An 18,298-nucleotide genomic window follows, 5' to 3' on the forward strand; every position below is an offset into this window, starting at 1 on the left:
CAGTGTACGGAAGTTCTATGAATATTGTTTTCATTCATGTTATTTTTTAAATATTCTGCAATTCAGGTTCTGGTTTTCCTTAAGACTAAATTAATAAAAAGTCCACTGTCCAAATTACAAGAAGTGACCTTTACTGATGAAACCAAGAATGATTCTAGGTAATACATTTAAAGTAGAGTGCTAAATAGACTAGATATATCCAGGAGAGAACAACCAGGAAGGTAAAGGATTGGGAAACACATCCAATAAGAGCAGGAAAAAAAATACAGTGATGCTTACTCTGGAGGAGAAAACAGCCCTAATTTCTAGTAGCCCAGACCTTTCTGGAATACTTGGAAGACTTCCACAAGCACCTTTTATGCTCTAGGTGCTGGAGATATATCACTGAACCAGATGTGACCCTGCCTCCAAGAAGACAGTCCTTAAATAAGTACAAAAATAAATGACTGATTACAAGGACCGATGCTGCGGAGGAGAAGCACAGGATGCTCAGAGAATACATAACAGGGAGGTCTACTATGGTCTGGGGGTCAGGGAAGCATCCTTGAATCAACTTTAGAGCTGAACGGGGATGGAAAAGGAGACCAGGCTGGGCCAGGGGTCTCCCAGGCACAAGAAACAGCATGAGTAAAAAGGTCTTGAGGCAAAAAAACATTTGGATGCCTGAAAAGAGGCAGCAAGAGTGGTGCACAGAGAAGAATAGGGAGAGCCGTCTCGGCTGAGCCTGGAAAGGTAGGCAGGTTCAGATCATGTTAAGTATTTGGAATTTTTGCCCGAGAGCAATAGGAAGCCATTGAAGACTTCAAGGAGAAAGTGACATGTTCAGAATTACCTTTTCAAACAATCACTTTAGATAAAGTATGAGAACAGAGAGTGGCAAAGAGGAAATGCTGGGAGTCCAGTTAAGAGGCTATTGTTTCTTCCAGAAGGGAGAGAGGGATGGCTTGGACTAGGATGGGAAGCGAAGCTACCTAGGAAATGAAACTGATAGCTCCTGGTGACTGAATTCACAGCTCTTATCAACAGGTAGAAATTGCACAAGAAGGCAGACCTTGGCTCACTATAACAAGGCATTTTCCAACAGCTATGCCAAAATGGAAGAGGCTGCCCTTCAAGACAGAGCACCCTATTTCCTTTGAAAGTTTTCTAGGAGAAACGGGGTGATCATATGTGAGGGATGTATGTGCTGGTTGAGGAATCAGACTAGGTGACATCTAAGACATCCCAACCTCTAAGACTCTTCCCTTTTTTTTTCTGGCCATGCCGCACAGCATGTGGGATCTTAGTTCCCCAACCAGGGATCGAACCCATGCCCCCTCCGGTGGAAGCACGGAGTCCTAACCACTGGACTGCCAGGGAAGTCCCGAAGATTCTTTTCTAAAATTAATAGAAATGTCAGGCCACCTGGACAACTCAATGTAAAACACCTAGGAAAGAAATAAATCATGTGTGTTTGTGTATGTATATGTATTGTCTCATATCTCGGTTTTCCTACCTATGCAAACTGAGTTTCTTCTAGAAAAGTACAATGGATAAATGATTGTCAGTACTTTACAGCTTGTCATGCAGATGGTGAAAATATTGTACTACTTCTCTCTTTCTGGTTCTTTGTATTCAAGTACTGATATAAAGCTTCAACTTATTTGTACATATCAACTTAATTTTAATAAAGATTAGAAACATGTAGAAAACAAACCTATGGTTACCAAAGGGGAAAGAGGGGGGAGGGATAAATTAGGAGTTTGGGATTAACATATACACACTACTATATATAAAATAGATAACCAACAAGGACCTACTGTATAGCACAGAGAACTATACTCAATATTTTGTAATAACCTGTAAGGGAAAAGAATCTGAAAAGAATATATACATATATATATATATATATATATATATATATATATATGAATCACTGTGCTGTACGCCTGAAACTAACACAACACTGTAAATCAACTATACTTCAATAAAAAAATAAAAAAAAGAATCGTGAATGCTCTGCTAATATATTCTTTTCAGTCAAGCGTACAGACCTGTCTACTAGAATCTGGGATTATTTGCGTCACCCATGCGAAGCCTAGCTGTTTTGAGGACAAATCCATACAACCAAGGCACCATGTCCAACAGGCACCACAGTATATGGCAGTAAAGAAAGAGTTCCAAACACACCATCCCGCCAGTTCCAATCATGACGGGATGCAAACACCATGCCAACCAAAACAAAACCAAACAAAAAGCATGTGGAAAAATGCACAGAGACTCATAAATATGCTGAAAGAATGAAACGACACTGACCAAGAAATGTTACCAACTGCCCTCAAAACCAGTCTTCTCCTCAATGCAAAAGCCTGAGTGAGGCCAACCAGCACCAGCACACCAAGGCCACTGAAATTGGCTCCTGCATCATAATTACTAGGTGGCAGAGCCATCACTATTTCTGAAGCAGCATGACTTAAAGCAGTGTTGAAAAATATCTACTCAGACAGACTCAAACGGAAGATTTCCCGTCCCAATTAACTCACTTCACAGGAACTCCTTCACAGGCCAACGCACAGGCTGGCCTGTGTCATCCCTGTCTTGAACAATACAACACACACAATTATGTTTTCATGCTAGAAGTATGAGGAAGCAGAAAGATTTTCCTGTTCCTTTTCTTGTTTTCGGTGAAACACCCACTGACCTATACCACCTGGGATTCTGTGTAAAGCACAGGTGCAAAAGAGTGCTACAGCAGAAACACCACCTAGTAACAAAAGGAGGGAAGTTAGAAGGAAAACCACGGACATCTTATAATTTACCAAGAGATGAGTACCTCAGATGACCCCGTGTAAATCTTGGTTTTACCATCTGGTGGCTGTGAGCCCCAGTTTCTGAATCGTAAAATGGGGATACTACTAGTACGAATCCCATAGGAAGAACTAAATGAGATAACGCACATGACGATTTACACAGTGTCTGGCACACAGAAAACACTCATTAAACACTATTATTACTGTTTTTACTATTATTAATAAGACTATTTTATACAAGAAGCATAGGAAGTTACACTTCAAAAACCTCTTTATACATCAACCAGGATCAGAGATCAGATTTCTTCAAAAGATACACCAATTCATTAAGTCAAAAGCGAATGGGATTTGCACCAGCTTCCCAAAAGGTCAATACCATAGACATAGCCACACAAGAGTTGGAAAGTGGGGGGATAATAAAACATAGAAGTGCCTCAAGATTTCACAGACTTTGGAATCACTGCCATGTTTGATAACCAAGACAAGAAAACAATCTGTGACAATCCTACATGGTACTAAAATAATACATCAATTTTGGAGAGAAAATTAGGTCAATAATTTGAAGAAGAGCCGTTATGCTTTTACATCCCAAAGGCAGCCATTGCGTGGTTCCTTTCCCCTTTCTATTAACTGCAAGACCCTTACCAAAGTCTGTTCCACAAACCACCATGTGTACCATCTTCTTCAAAGTGAACGTGGTTTTAGGTGGCAATGCAGACGAGTAAACACAGCAATGTAAATATCAGGACACTAAAATGCTACCCATTCACTTTTTAATGCCAAAGGAGCTTGGGATTCCATGAGTTGATCTGACTTCCAACAGTTCATAAACGAGTTTGGATTTCCAGGAAAAGTTTAGATATCAAGTGCTCCCCATAATGTCAAGGCCTGTGATGTCAGTCGGTGAGGCAGGTCCTAACCCCATTCTCCATCAACAAGAGAATTAAACAAGACTCAAGGCTGTGCTGAGCCTCGCTGGCCTCCTTTACTAAGTCTTGCGTAAGAAAGTGATAATGACATCAAGATTTCCAAGGCGACTCTCCAGAATAGTCTAGGAAGATATCATCTCTGTCTCATGGATGACACACTCAGATTTTAGTGAAGACAAACAGCCACTTTTAGCACCTCAAGCACTTGTCTCCTTCAAAAGAGTAAAAGAGTCCCTCAATTCTGCTCACTTGTTGGAGATGTTAGTGAAAGACTGAGCAGAGGACTTCAAAACTCTCATCCAACTCCAAGATTCAATAATCCTTTGAATACAAGACTGTATTAGCTTTACTGATAACACAAAGCCGAATGCTGTCAGTGAGTTTTGCTTATGAGAAACCAAAATTATTATTAATTGATCAATAAAGACATAGAAAATAGACTCAAGACTTAGACACCGTTAGGAAAACTGAAAGGTTGAAAATGACTTCAAGCTTCCTACAAAACAGACTGTAGAAATATCTGAGACAATTTCAACTTTCATGTAAATGAAAGAAAGACCTGAACAGATTAATTCTTTCATTAGATTGTTTCCTGAGTCTTGCACTATGCTAGGTGCTAAAGATGGAACAAGTCAGAGGGAATCCCTGCCCTCTCAAAACTTACAACCCAGTGGGAGATTCAGAGAATAAGTTAAGAAATTACCACCTATTAACATGAGTGCTGTGATGAGAGACGAACAGGGTTCTACAGCAGCCCAAAGAAAACCCTTGATGAGTCAGGGAAGTTTTGCCAAGAGCAACATCTCAGCTGAGACCTAAAGGTTGAGCAAGAATTAAGGAAGCAAAATTGTGGCAGGGTTGGTAATGAAGAGCGCCCAGTCACTTGGGAGGGTGTGATTAAAGGACAGCAGGTGGAACATCCAAGAACTGAGAGCAGAGCTCTCTGGATGGAATATCTGCTGTAACTGGAGAACGGGCAGAAGATGAGAGGGGGCCAAATCACAAATCACTTGAAGATACTTCATCCGGAGAGACATAGTAAAATGGGGATTTTAGAAAGACCTTTGGGCTTCCCTGGTGGCGCAGTGGTTAAGAATCTGCCTGCCAATGCAGGGGACACGGGTTTGAGCCCTGGTCCGGGAAGATCCCACATGCCGCGGAGCAACTAAGCCCGTGCGCCACAGCTACTGAGCCTGCGCTCTAGAGCCCGCGAGCCACAACTACTGAGCCCTCGTGCCACAACTACTGAAGCCTGTGCACCTAGAGCCCACGCACTGCAACAAAGGGTAGCCCCCGCTCGCTGCAACTAGAGAAAGCCCGCACGCAGCAATGAAGACCCAACGCAGCCAAAAAATAAATAAATAAAATAAATAAATTTATCAAAAAAAAAACCCCTTTAAAATAAAAAGAAAGAAAGAACTTTGTGAGCGCAGTATGGAGAAACGTTGAACTAGATGCATAGATATCAGCTGAGAGGTAGCAGAGTGACTGAAACAATGAGAGTTGTCTCCCAAATTAAAGTGGTGAGAGTGCATATGAAGAGAAAAGGACAGGCTCAAGAAATATTCAGGATGGGGCTTCAACAGAACATACATGATGACTGGGCAAAACAAAGGAGGCCATATTTCTAGCTATGGAACAGGTGGATGGAGGTACTATTGAGGCTAGGAACAACAAAAGGAAAAGCACGTCTTACATAGGTTGAACATTAATTTCAATTTTGGATATACTGAGTTTAAAGAGGGTTAGATGGATATCATCTCTGGAGCTCAGGGGGAAAAAAAAACAGGCAAAGGGTCAGGGACTTGGGCATCACCCATATAGTCACTGTAGCACAATGAGAAAACAGAAGAACCCTCGGTCAACACTATTAAGAAGCTCCAAGTTTAAGGAACAGGCAGCAGAAGATGAGGACATAAAGGCAACTGAGGAGTGGGAGAGCCAGTCAAGGAAAATGTCTCAAGAATAAGGGGTGGAGACCCAACAGAAATGACGACCTGTGAAATATCTCCCCGCATGTGATCCTACGCTGTACGCTGTATGGAGAGATAAGAAATCACAAGCATGATCCCCACACATGGCCAGTGTGTCAGTACTCAAGACCTGGGCTGCCCCAAGAAGCTGTCAAATAACAAATGATGTCTTTGGGAGGGACCAATAACCTAAAATACAACCTAGGTGACAGACATGTATTCTGGTGGATCCAGAGCAGACAGATTCACCAATCAGTGAACAGCAAGAATTGATGCTATTGGATAATGTGATACTCCACCCAGCTCCCCTTTTCAGGGTCGATGTGCCCATCCCCTCAATTCTAGGAATATCCACGCTGCTAAAGACTCACAGATGTGCCCCTCAAAGGGAATTGCCCGCCACCACAGGGAGCTGCCCTGCCCAAGAATACATTCCCCCCACCGCCGACAAGGGGCAGCCTACCAGCAACAGCTGGCTGACTTAGGGATATGAAAGTCCAGTTCCCTGGCCTCAATATGGTACGTTTCTGAAGAGCCATCCCAGCTCCCAAGTCTTCCTGAGGATCCGCTGAGACCTCAGTTGTAACCTCACTGCTGGTCTGCTTCACCATCTGTCCCATCCTGCATTCCTCACTTCCTTACAGGTGTGTCTCCCAAGAGCATCCTTCAGTAAACCCTCTGGATACAATTCTCCAGTTCAGAGTCCAGTTCTAGGCAGACCAACCTAAAACGGATGGCGCATATGAAACTGGGCCACAGCACTGAGGCTGGAGTAGAGAGGCAGAGCTGCCCATGGCAGAGGTGGCTGCAAACTGTAGGGCGGTCTTTGTATGTGTCAGCATGAGAGGGGCTCTGTCACATGCAGCACTTAACAGAGAAGGGCCACTCTCAATCCAGTTGTCACCCACAATGAAGGACAATGACTTGAATGCTTGAATTCACCTTAAGGGACTTTTGTTACCCAATAAACCTATATAAGATCTGGTGGAAGGCAAAATGGAAACTTGAATTTCAAGGACAATCTGAAGTAATCTTAGAAAAGGGAGAGAGGAAATAATAAAGGATGCTCGCTCAAGAGAAAGCCGAGGTGGCCGAGAAGCATAGGTTTTGAATATTTTCAATGACTCATTCAACAAATATTTGTTGAAAGATTACTATGTGCCCAACAAAGTGCCACAAGTCGAGAAGACAATCATGGAGAAAACAGACATGGCCCCTGCCCTCACAGAGCTTAGAATCCAGCAGTAAATTCTGGAGTTCGGGAATGGAACCCTTTTCCCCCATCAAAATGGTTCCAGGAAACCTAACACATAAAATCAGATACATGTGATAACTTATTAGTGGAGATGTCTTCTGTAAGTATAACATGACACTTTCTTATCACTGAGTTAACTCGTGAGAGCGATAAAGCCTATTCTGATTAAGAGCAAAGTTTTTAAATGAGGTCTGAGAATGTTACTGTCTTCCTACGACAGCCTCAGCAATTTATTTCCACATGTGGTTTGCTTGTTCATAAGAAAACAATCTCTGATTTGCTACGAAAAGCAGTTGCAAGTGGTATCAGATTTGGTTCGGTTTCATAATCTCACCTTGCAATCTCAGGCTGTCCTTCACCCTAACTGATCCTGAAATCTGATGTTTGTTTCATGGTTGAACCTTAACACACAACTGCTCACATTCTTTCTCTCAAATTTAAAAGTCAGGGCAGAAGAACCCAGAACTCTCAATAAATGCCCCCCCACCTTGTATACAATAGAAAGAGACAAAGCTTTAGACATTCAGTTATTGCCACACACTGATTATTACACCAGGTCTAGAACATTCACCACCGCACCACCTGAACCTTGAGTGGTATTTAATTCAGTGCGGTGCATTGTGCTAGCGTGTTTGCTTGTACACTTTCACGTGAGGAGATATGAACAGGCCTAAAAATTTTTAAGAACACTGCAGACGTAAAATGTTGCTAATACAGTGCATTTACTGGAAGTTCAAGTTATATGTCCAGAGGTGGCAAGAAAAGCTGTATTCTGAGGTCTGCTCGCAAAAAAGAGTTGAGCTGGCTGCCCCTTTTAACATACTAAAAACACTGCCTTGTGTCAAAAATGTGGTATATAAGCATATGTGGGCGTTAGGTTTTTTTCACGATCCCATTCTGAACAGCAGTTTAAACGACGTTTGTGGCTGCAGCCCCACCATCTAGCATAGTTCTAGGCACGTAGTTACCAAACAATAAATATTTGATTGGTGGATTACTGAACAAAAATAACTATTTTTAAATAAAATTCAAATGCAGCATTTATATAAGATCCATGGTTTATTAGCAAGAGCCCTTGAGATACAATTTTAGAACACTAGACTCAAAGACAAGGAAATGAAAATCAAAGAGGAAAATTCCCTGATCACAAATCTGAGAGTAGGGTGGTGGCCCCTCGGCAGGGGAACTCCTGTCGCAGAGTGTGGCCCAGGGCCCCAGTCCCGCATACATGTCCCTCCAGTCTCCACAATGATGCTTCTGTAAGTCACTTAGAAAGCAATGTGGTGATGGATCGACGCTGGGGGGATTCCAGGAGAGACGGGATGACTGGCGTGAACGAAGAATAATTTTTTTTTTTTACTATTTAACATTTTATTGATAAAAATATCTATGATTATAAATTGCATTAGGTTTTCTATTATCAAACACATGGTTAAGAGAAAGCAGGACATAAAATGACAAACTTATGGCTCTCCCAGTCTTCCCAGGAACCCGATCACAGCTTTATATAGGCCTGGTCAACGGATGGGCATTTCACCGGACTGATAGGACCTTTGGAGGCATCTGCTTCCACCCAGGGGCTCAGGCTAACTGGGCAATGTCAGAGGGAGACAATTAGCTGGAAGGAGGGACAAGAAGGCATGGATCAGGACCAAGAGGAGCTATTCCACAACCCCCATCATTCACTCAACTATCAGAGCAGAGGCTAACTCAAGGCTGGGGTGAATTTCAGACCCAGAGGAGGCCTCCCCAGGGGTCCAACACCACCTCTGCCTGCCACCCGAGCATGGCTCCAGGGAACAACTCCAAAAGACAAAGAAATGGCAGGATTCCTGGAGCTCTGAGCTTGCCCGTCTTCACACCTACATGAAAACAAGATGACTGACAGGTACCAAGAAGTACAGTGTTTATGTGAAGAAGTAACAAGACTCAATCAGAAGGAGGAATTTCAAAAATAGAAGAGCTCTCATTTTACAGCAGAAGCCATCAAGGTTCCAAAAGACTAAAAGACAGGTCTAGCTTCACAGTGTTACCAACTGGTGGTATGTGAACGAGTACGCTGACTGTATCAATCAGGGTTCACTCAGAGAAGCTGAACCACTAGGAAATATACATTAAGAGATCGAACAAGGAACTGGCTTATGTGGTTGTGGAACTGGCTAGGGAAGTCTAAAGTCCATAAGGCAGGTCATTAGGAAGGGAAACCTGGAACTCTTCCAGGCTGAAGCTGCTACCCACAGATGGAATTTCTTCTACTTCAGGTAAGCCTCCGTTCTCTTCTTAAGGCTTTTCAACTGACGGAATCAGGTCCACCCAAATTATCTAGAATAATCTCCATTAAAGTCAACTGATTATGGACCTTAATCACATCTACAAAATAACCTCAGAGCAACACCTATTTTAGTGTTTGACTGAATAACGGACACGTAAAACACCATCACATTCATTTATCAATAGTACCCCAGTGATCTCTCCTCTCAGAGACTTGCTAGTACAACAAACCCGTTAATGAAGAAATTTATCTCCTTGTACTCAATATATCAAGACCTTTTCCTTGATTAAATTTTATTTTGAAAGGTTCTGGGTGACGATATTAAACATGCTCTACTTTTGTTCTCCATCTAAAATGACTGAAGACGTTGGACCCAACTGTCATAGTTCAGCAGGAGAGAGGTTTATAGAATTCATGGAAAATCACTTTTTCTAAGAATGAAAGTCCAATAGCCCAAAGTGTATATCACAATTTTTTGTTATCCAAGTCATCCAGAGTAGCAGAGCATGTGGAGAACTAGAAGAATGGAGATGGCTGATCCATTCTCCCACTTCACCCTCGATACCACACTCACTCTCTCCTCACTATCAAACTCAAGATTCTTTTTTTAATTGAAGACTAGTGGATTTACCATGTTGTATTAGTTTCTGGTGTGCAGCACAGTGATATATTTTTTCAGATTCTTTTCCATAAAGTTTATCATAAGATATTGTATATAGTTCCCTGTGTGATGCAGTAGGACCTTGTTGTTTATCTATTTTATATATAGTAGTGTGTATCTGCTAATCCCAAACTCCTTATTTATCCCTCCCCCACCTTTTCCTTTTGGTAACCATAAGTTTGTTTTCTATGTCTGAGTCTGTTTCTGTTTTGTAAATAAGTTCATTTGTACCACAGTTTTAGATTCCACATATAAGCAATATCATATGGTATGTCTTCCTCTGTCTGACCTACTTCACTTAGTATGATAATCTCTAGGTCCATCCCCATTGCTGCAAATGGCATTATTTCATTCTTTTTTATGGCTGTCACACTCAAGATTATTGAAAGTGTTAACCATGTAAGATGTCTCTACATCCACATTCCCCCCCCACACACACACACCCCGTTCACTGTCACACTGCAATCAAGCCCTCCCACCAGCACACTCTATGGAATAGATGCCCCTTAAGGTTACCAATGACTTACTGGTTATTACACCCAAAGGACCCTGCTGACCCTTCTTTCATGAAATGCATTTTTCCACTGCCTTCCATAACAGCAAAGTCTCTTGTTTTTCCTTCTACCTCTCTTGCTATTCCTTGTAAATCTGATCTTCTTTCTCTTCTTCCATCCTGTAAACGTCCACTTTCTCCAGTCCTCCTCCATCGGACCCTCCTCGTGTTTATACCCTGTCCTTTGGCTTTCATTATAATCTATACACTAATGATTTCCAATCTCTATCTCCATGACAGATAATGCTTTTGAGTCTCAGGCTCACATGACCTACTGCTATGAACATCTGTACCTGGATGTCCCACAAACACTCTGAACTCATTGTCCTTTCCACCGTCCCCACTTCCTCCACTCAATGCTTCTTCCTTGGGTCTCTACCTCCATGACTGGTTCCACCATCCACCTAATGGACCAAAACAGAAACCACGAAGTTATCCCACAACTCCTGCCTTTCCCTCAGTTCCTACACACTGTCAATCAAGTCTTACTTGAGCAGGGAAGAGGAGAGTAGAGCTGAAAATCATATTTTCCAGCCTCCTTTGCAGCTAGGTGTGACCATATAATTATTCAGGCCAATGAGATGAAAGCAGGACTGCATGGAACTTCCAGCAGCTGTTTACAGAGGATGACTCAACTTTTGCCCCTCCCTCCCTCCTGTTTCCTCCAACCTCTTACACAAAAGATGGCTAGAGCTCCATGGCCACCTTAGATCAAGCAGTGACCTTAAGGGTAGAAGCCACAGCTGAAGATGAAAGAGACAGAAGGAGCCTCATACCCTGAGAAGTTCATGGAGCATCACACTAACCCTGGACTGCCTAACTCCAAGTTTATTTCGTGTAAGAAAATAAACCTTGTTTAAGCCACTGTTACTGTACATTTTCTATTGTAAGCAGCTAAACAAAATCCTGACTGGTATACCAAATTATGTCGATTCTTTTTAAATCTTTCAATTCTAACCATTTCTCTCCACCTCTACTACCACTCCTTTGGTTCAAGTCACCAATGTCAGTTGTTTCAATTACTGAACGAGCATGTTAACTGGTCACCGTACTTGTAGTCTTCCTCCAAACTAATCCACTGTCCACTTCTGAGGGGCAATCTAAGATTATGTATCAACAGTGTTAAAAATGTTAGCATTCTTCAACCTAGAAATTTCACTTCTCAGAATGTATCCTCAGGAAAATAATAAGATAGGAAGACAAATAATTATGTTCATGGAGGTTAAAAACAGCAATATTTCAATGATTTATAAATGGAAAAAAATCTATCTAGATGTCCAACAGGGAATCAGTTATACACAAAATAGTGCATCTATTCAAGTGAAAATTGGCCTGTCATTAAAAATCACAATGTAGAGTAATATTTTAAGATAGAAGGAAATCCTCATTTTGTATACATATGTATGTACGTACATATGTATACATATATAAAAAAGGGTTATAAAACAATATGTACCCTATGTTCCAATTTGATATTTTAATTACATAAATATGTACAGAAAGTAATTTCACTCTTATATTTGTATCTACACCAAGAAAGCTATCATTTTAATTAATTCAGACATTAGTATTTAATAAACATCAAGTGTACGCTAAATGTATAATAAGTTACCTTAGGTATTATAATTTTTTATGCTTGTATTTTTCCAAGATGCAACAATAAATATAAATTGCTTTCAAAAACAGAAAAGATAAATATTCTTGATAAGTCCTGCAAACCTGATCATGCTCATTTCCTAGTTCAAAGTTCTCCATATGGTCCTAGAGAACCCGATCTTGCCCTGTACTAACACTCTTCCCACAGCACTGCAAACTGCCTACTTTCTTAACTATGTCTTGCACTAGACCATAGGTCCAGGGAGCACAATCTCATGTTTCCCTAGTATAGTGCCTGGGATATATTTGGTGTTCTATTTATGTGAAATGAGCAAATGAATGATGGTGCTAGGAATTCAGCCACATCTACACCTCTCTTCACCATCCAAGAGATGCCAAAAAGGACCCACACCTTTGGAAGCTAAATGTGTCTCCAATACGTAAGATCTTTGCTAATTACCATGCCTGAACCATCCCTTATCAACTGCTCAGGCTGCAAGAAGCCATATAAACTCCTTTCAAGGACAGTTTAAGCCCCTGAAGAAATGATCTTATGTGATGAGGAATGACTTCACATAAAAGTCTATACTACTTGAAGACAAGCTGATATCTACCCACATGGGATAATTTAAAATAACTTTCAAAAGCTGGGAGAATCATACACCCATTCAATATTCCTCAGGTGCCTACCATGTGCCAAGAAATCAATTCAACTCATCCGATATATTTTCTTTGATGATATGTGCCTCTGCAAATACTGGTACAGAGATTCAAGAAGTTTTATCACTGACCCTTTGTTCTGTGACTACACCTCAGACACGAGTGGTAAGTAGGAGAATATGCCAATATAACAAGTTGTGTTGATTCTTATGTGATTTTCATAGTTTGTTAATATTTTGAAGCCATCATAGGAAAGAGCTCTCACAAGCAAAGAGAAAGACAAAGATGTCTGAAGACCTTAGAACAAAGCTGGAAACGCACTCAAGTGCCTTCCTTTAATACGAGTAGGGGCCGATCGTGGCATCAAGCACTACTACCTTTCCACCATCTTAACTTGCCTAGCAATGCTGCAAATTACAGATGAAGAAGCTACAGAAAGATTTCTCCCTATACAGATGTATGCAGAGGGCTACGCTCTGGGCCAGATTTAATTTCAGTGAAAATGGTCTCTATTAGAAGAGAATGACGTCTGTGATCTACAGAGAGAAGAAAGAAGCACAAGCCCAATTTGAAGGCTGTAAAGGATGGACTGACCTGGTGAGGGCAAACACCAGCCAGGTGGAGATTTAACTGAGCTGTATTTTTATTAGATTTGGTTTTGTTTTTATTCCTGGTTACGAAGTTCCAAATGTTTTCAGCAGTCGGCCTCAATCCTGTTTTTCCCATAAGCCTGTTATTTTCAGTGCGTGATTTTGCAGGACGCAGGGTGCATATGTAGCGCTATGGCGGAGACACCAGTGTTCATCACTGCAGCAGCATCGATTTTTTTTTAACATCTTTATTGGAGTATAATTGTTTTACAATGGCGTGTTAGTTTCTGCTGTATAACAAAGTGAATCAGTTATACATATACATATGTTCCCATATCTCTTCCCTCTTGCATCTCCCTCCCACCCTCCCTATCCCACCCCTCTAGGTGGTCACAAAGCACCGAGCTGATCTCCCTGTGCTAGCAGCATCAATTTTTAACTAGAGTAAATTTCTCTCAGCAAAACTAAAATCCTATTATTATTGTTATTTATTTTATTTGGAATGAAATGAAAGCAGTATTTTTTAATATATATACACATTATGCACGTATTATATAAACATATATATGTATATATTATATACGTATGATATAAACACATACGTATTTATTAGATATGGATACATGCATGCATATCAATCCCCCCCCCAAAAAAAACACATGGCACATTTGATCCTTTTAAGATAGAACTTTGGAAATATAAATCAACAGAATGTTGACAAACATCAGGAACTGACACTGCTAAGTCCACCTCGATAAATTTCAACTTGGCCACTACTGACCTTCTCTATAGACATACAGCATTCTCTCTGAACATTTCTGCCAACCAAGTGGAGACCTCCTCCATAATGTCAGCTAATCACACGGGAGAGAGTATAAAATGCCACCCAACAGCCACAGGGAAAGCCACATGGTTGAAGCTTAGATCCATTCAATGAACGCATCTTTTAGTGAATAACCGTCTAGCTCTCTGGAAGGCGACTCAGACACACTTCCTTTCAGAGAGAACTGAGAGCCACCCCTACGCATGGTATTACCACCACGGAGAGACCACAAGCCAGAGTAGAAAAGAGAACAGAGAGTAGCGCTCAACACAAGCATAACAAGGTCAGACAAGGTACTTTATCTATACTTAAGTCAGTCTTCTGTTCAGTGATTCAGTGAACAAGTACTTGAATGTGCAAGGACACAGAGATGGACGAGACAACTGGGCTCCTTATTCCACTGAATATGTCTTCCTGATATCCAAGCACCTTAGCGAATGCTGACGAGCATCCTGCGGCTACAAACTCTAATGCCTACTGGAGCCAGATAAGTAATTTAAGAGTGAAGCAGAAAGGGTACCTGCTAAGAGGGAGCACTGGGACAATTAGAAACTAGACATCACATGCCCCATCTAGAGGTATTCAAAGCCAATTCTCTTATCTGCCATCAAGGTGAGGCAAAACACACAGATAGCCTAGACGTGGCTCACAGATTACCATTTTATGACTCTTACGTTTAACAAAATGTAGACCAGAGCATCTGGATACGGAATTTCATTTTGCATCTAGATTATCTGATTTTAAAATGCTCAACCCATATTTAAGATCACCTTCCTATAGGTGATGGCTATAATATACCAGACGACGATGAGAACTCTGCTATAAGAGAAATAATCGATCGAGAACCAAAATTTCGGAAACTGAGCTTGATTCCATATTTCTTCATTACGACTGAAGAGTGCCATTACATAAACGAAGTTGTCATTTGTTGGCGTCTTTAAAATTAGCACCTATTCCTTAAAAGATGCTACTCAGGGAAGGTTTACTCTTCACAATTTCATTGTCTGAAGCACCAAAGAGAAGTTGAAGAATCTCTACAATCCAAATCACATCTTCACCGTAAAAGGTCAAGGATAGGGTCAGCAGACACACAGGTGAAATCAATCAATTACAAATGTAATAGTTGTGGCCCACTCAAAATGTGGGTTCTTGGTCAGAGGTTACAAGAAGCCATTTTACATACCATTGAGTATAATATTTAATTAAAGTAATATCATAATTGAGAATGGTATCAGTTTTCCTCTTTTTTTTTTCTTTAAAGGTCAAGCAATGTACTAGATATTCCAAGATTTGTCCTTAAATCAATATCCTATTTTTTACACACACACAACAGTTTTACAAATATATATGCTAATGTACAGTTAGCCCTTCTTAATTGTTTTTAAAGCTAAATTTGGTCAACAAATTAAATTCCTCAGTATGTGTTATGTAATGTAGACACAGGCTATAAAAATGTTGACATTGGTTATATACTCGTAATGCAATTTAGCCCTTTTAGTAAAGACTGTGCAAATAATCAGCCACAGGAAAACTATTTTACATCTAGTACAATTACCTACTATCACAGAAGTAATTATTATTATTGTCTTGTTTATTGAACTTCAATAAGAACTCGGTGAGGTGCTAAGATACTTCCAAGGCAGGTGTGAAAACTCCCCTCTTAACAGACTCATCTGGCAACTATAATTACCCATGTTAAGGAGGGCATTTCAGATATCATTAAACAAGAAATTATCCCCAGAAGGTTCATAAGTTCCAAACTTTAAATGGAGAAATACTGACAGCTCCTAAAATGTCCTCTTAATTCCCTCTCGATGCAGCTTTTCACCAGGCAAGGTCAGCAGCTCTAAGATGACTCAAGATCAATGGGTAGAAAAATCCATACTCCCAGCGAGATGAGCTTTGCCCCTGAACAATATCTACTTTGGGCCAATGTCCTAATAGTGCTGGTTACACTTTGGGAAGCTCAAACATCCCATTTTATTGTGCTTCAACTACTGCGCACAATCTGCCAAAGTTCTTCACCAGGTCTCTACCCAACTTCACCTTCTCTGTCAGCACAGGGACGAGGAAGGCAGTAGGGTAGAGAAGAGGTCAACTTGCATCATTCTTTCAAGGAACCCAGGAACATCTTATCTGGATGGTTCAGCCCCAGCAAATAACATGGGGTTTCAGTCAATAGGTTCACCAGCGCTGTGGTCATCTGAATGCTCGACTGGGGCTGGAGGTTCTGCTTCCAAGGTGGCTCACAAACACAAGCTTGCTAAGCTAGTGCTGGTTGTTGGCAGGGCCTCACCAAGTCCAGAACCATCCAAAAGACCCTGGACGCACAGGAAGCTGAGATGCTACCTTGCCTGTTCTCCACTCTTGCTCTCTCACACCTGCCAGCAAATCCACCATCTGAAAAAGCTTCAGCTGTCCAGAAAGCCCAGAGGAAAAAGCTCACTGTGGGTGAATCACCCTGTGGCCTCCTACCCAGAAGGCTAATTCCACCCCTTGGGGTGCTTATCTCAATTTAACCAAAAGCCTTGAGAACCAGGGCTAGTGTTAATCGATTTATGTGCAGGGGAGTCCAGGTCCAGGCTGAACTCTGACTTGCTTCTTGGAGGATCAGCTAGCCTTCGGGTTGAAGATGGCAGGTCTCTTAGCTTCCTTATCCTGAACCTTCTCTTGGGGCCAACAGCTCTTTCGGGCATTCTCCCCAGGGAAAGGGGGTTGCTTCTTGTTTTGTCCACTTGTCGGGAATCCAAAAGCAGTAGCTGTTGTGTCCAGAGCTAGTAAAACCTAGCTCCCGGAGGCCACGGCTATTTCTCCGCTGTCTCAAAGATGCCAGACTAATGTCCTCCTTGAGCACTTTTGAGACGCTTTCAAATTATCCGATGCTGGCCACTAACCTGTGTGGACCTGGAAACAGGTATCCACCGAGGGTGACGTAGAGCGTTGGAAGCTGGGCTCACATCCCATGTCCTCTAGCAACGTGCTACCACCCACCTCCGCCTTCCATGTGCTCTTCCTTCCACCGAAGGCCCTCTACAGCGCCCCCTCTCGCCCCCAGTGAGCACGACACCCGCAAGGACCGCCCCCACGCCCCAGCCTCGAGCCGGTGGCGGGGGCAGCAGGTGGGAGGAAGGGGGAGTTGGCCTGGTGGCCCCGGGGAGCGGTTTGGCGGGTGCCTCCCGAACTCCCCACCCGGCCGCCCCCTCCGCGGCCGCCCCCCCAGGACCCCGCCTCGGCCCGGCCGGGCTCCGCTCCGTCGGCCCGCCCCCATCCCCTCCCGCGCCCCCGGCCCAGCCCGGGCCGCGCACCCCCGGCCCCTCACTCCCGCCGGCCGCCGCGCGGCCCCCCACATTCCCGGCACGTCCGGCGCCGACTTTTACCTGTACTTTCTGCACTCGAGGCGGCTCGTCGGGCGAGAAACACCTCCCCGGGACCGCTACCTCCCCCGCCCCGGCTCCGCCCGGCTTCCTCCTTCCCCTCCAAGGCCGCAAAGTAGATGGAGTAAGAGAGTGTGTGTGCGAGAGAAAGAGAAAGAGGGAGCGGGCGCGGGCGCCGCGGGAGGGCGGGCGGGCGGCGGGCGGGAGGCGCGCCCGGCCCCCGCCGCCCTCCGGCCGCCGCCGCCGCCGCCGCCGCGGGCTCGGCAACTCCGGCTCGCGCCTGGCCCCGGCCCCGGCCCGGTCCCCGCCGTCCGCCCGCCGCCCGCCGCCCGCGGGCTGGGGCCGGCCCGCGCACCCACGTCCCCGTACCTCGTAAAGGTCCCCAGAAGCCATGCCAGGCTGCGGAACTTGGCTCGCCGGGTGTGCGCGTCTGCTCGCTCGCGCCCTCCGTGCGTGTGCGCGAGGGGGGCAGTGTGCGCGTGTGTGTGTGCGCGCGTGTGTGTGTGAGTGTGTGTGTGGTGTGTTGAGTAAACTGTGTTTTTGCAGAATGACAGGCTTGGGGGCTGCCTATGCGCAGAATCAGAGCGGGCGGCGGCGGGGCTGGCGTAACCGGCAGCGGCGGCGGCGGCGGCACGAGCGCGGGCAGCAGCGACGGCCGCGCAGCGCGCCCGGGAGGCACAGACGCGGCCCGAGCGCCGCGGCCCCCACGACCCGGCGACCCGGCGGCGGTGGCTGCGGCGGGCAACGGCTCGCCCCGGCGCCGCCTGCAGGAAGCCGCCCCGCGCCCGCCGCCGGCCCGGACGCTGCTGCCACTGGGCGAGTC

General features: G+C 43.8%; 1 protein-coding gene across 1 annotated transcript in view; it reads right to left on the reverse strand.

Moving 5' to 3' along the window:
- The window catches only part of CDYL2 (chromodomain Y like 2), a 203,296-nt gene extending 185,201 nt beyond the window's left edge, over nucleotides 1–18,095 (reverse strand). Inside the window, exon 1 of the mRNA XM_028477544.1 lies at nucleotides 17,845–18,095. Within this exon, the coding sequence (XP_028333345.1) occupies nucleotides 17,845–17,868 (24 nt within the window). The 5' untranslated portion in view covers nucleotides 17,869–18,095. The remainder of the gene's footprint in view (nucleotides 1–17,844) is intronic.
- Nucleotides 18,096–18,298: the final 203 nt, after the last annotated feature.

This window comes from Physeter macrocephalus, chromosome 17 (assembly GCF_002837175.3).
Source record: "Physeter macrocephalus isolate SW-GA chromosome 17, ASM283717v5, whole genome shotgun sequence".
Lineage (NCBI taxonomy): Eukaryota > Metazoa > Chordata > Mammalia > Artiodactyla > Physeteridae > Physeter > Physeter macrocephalus.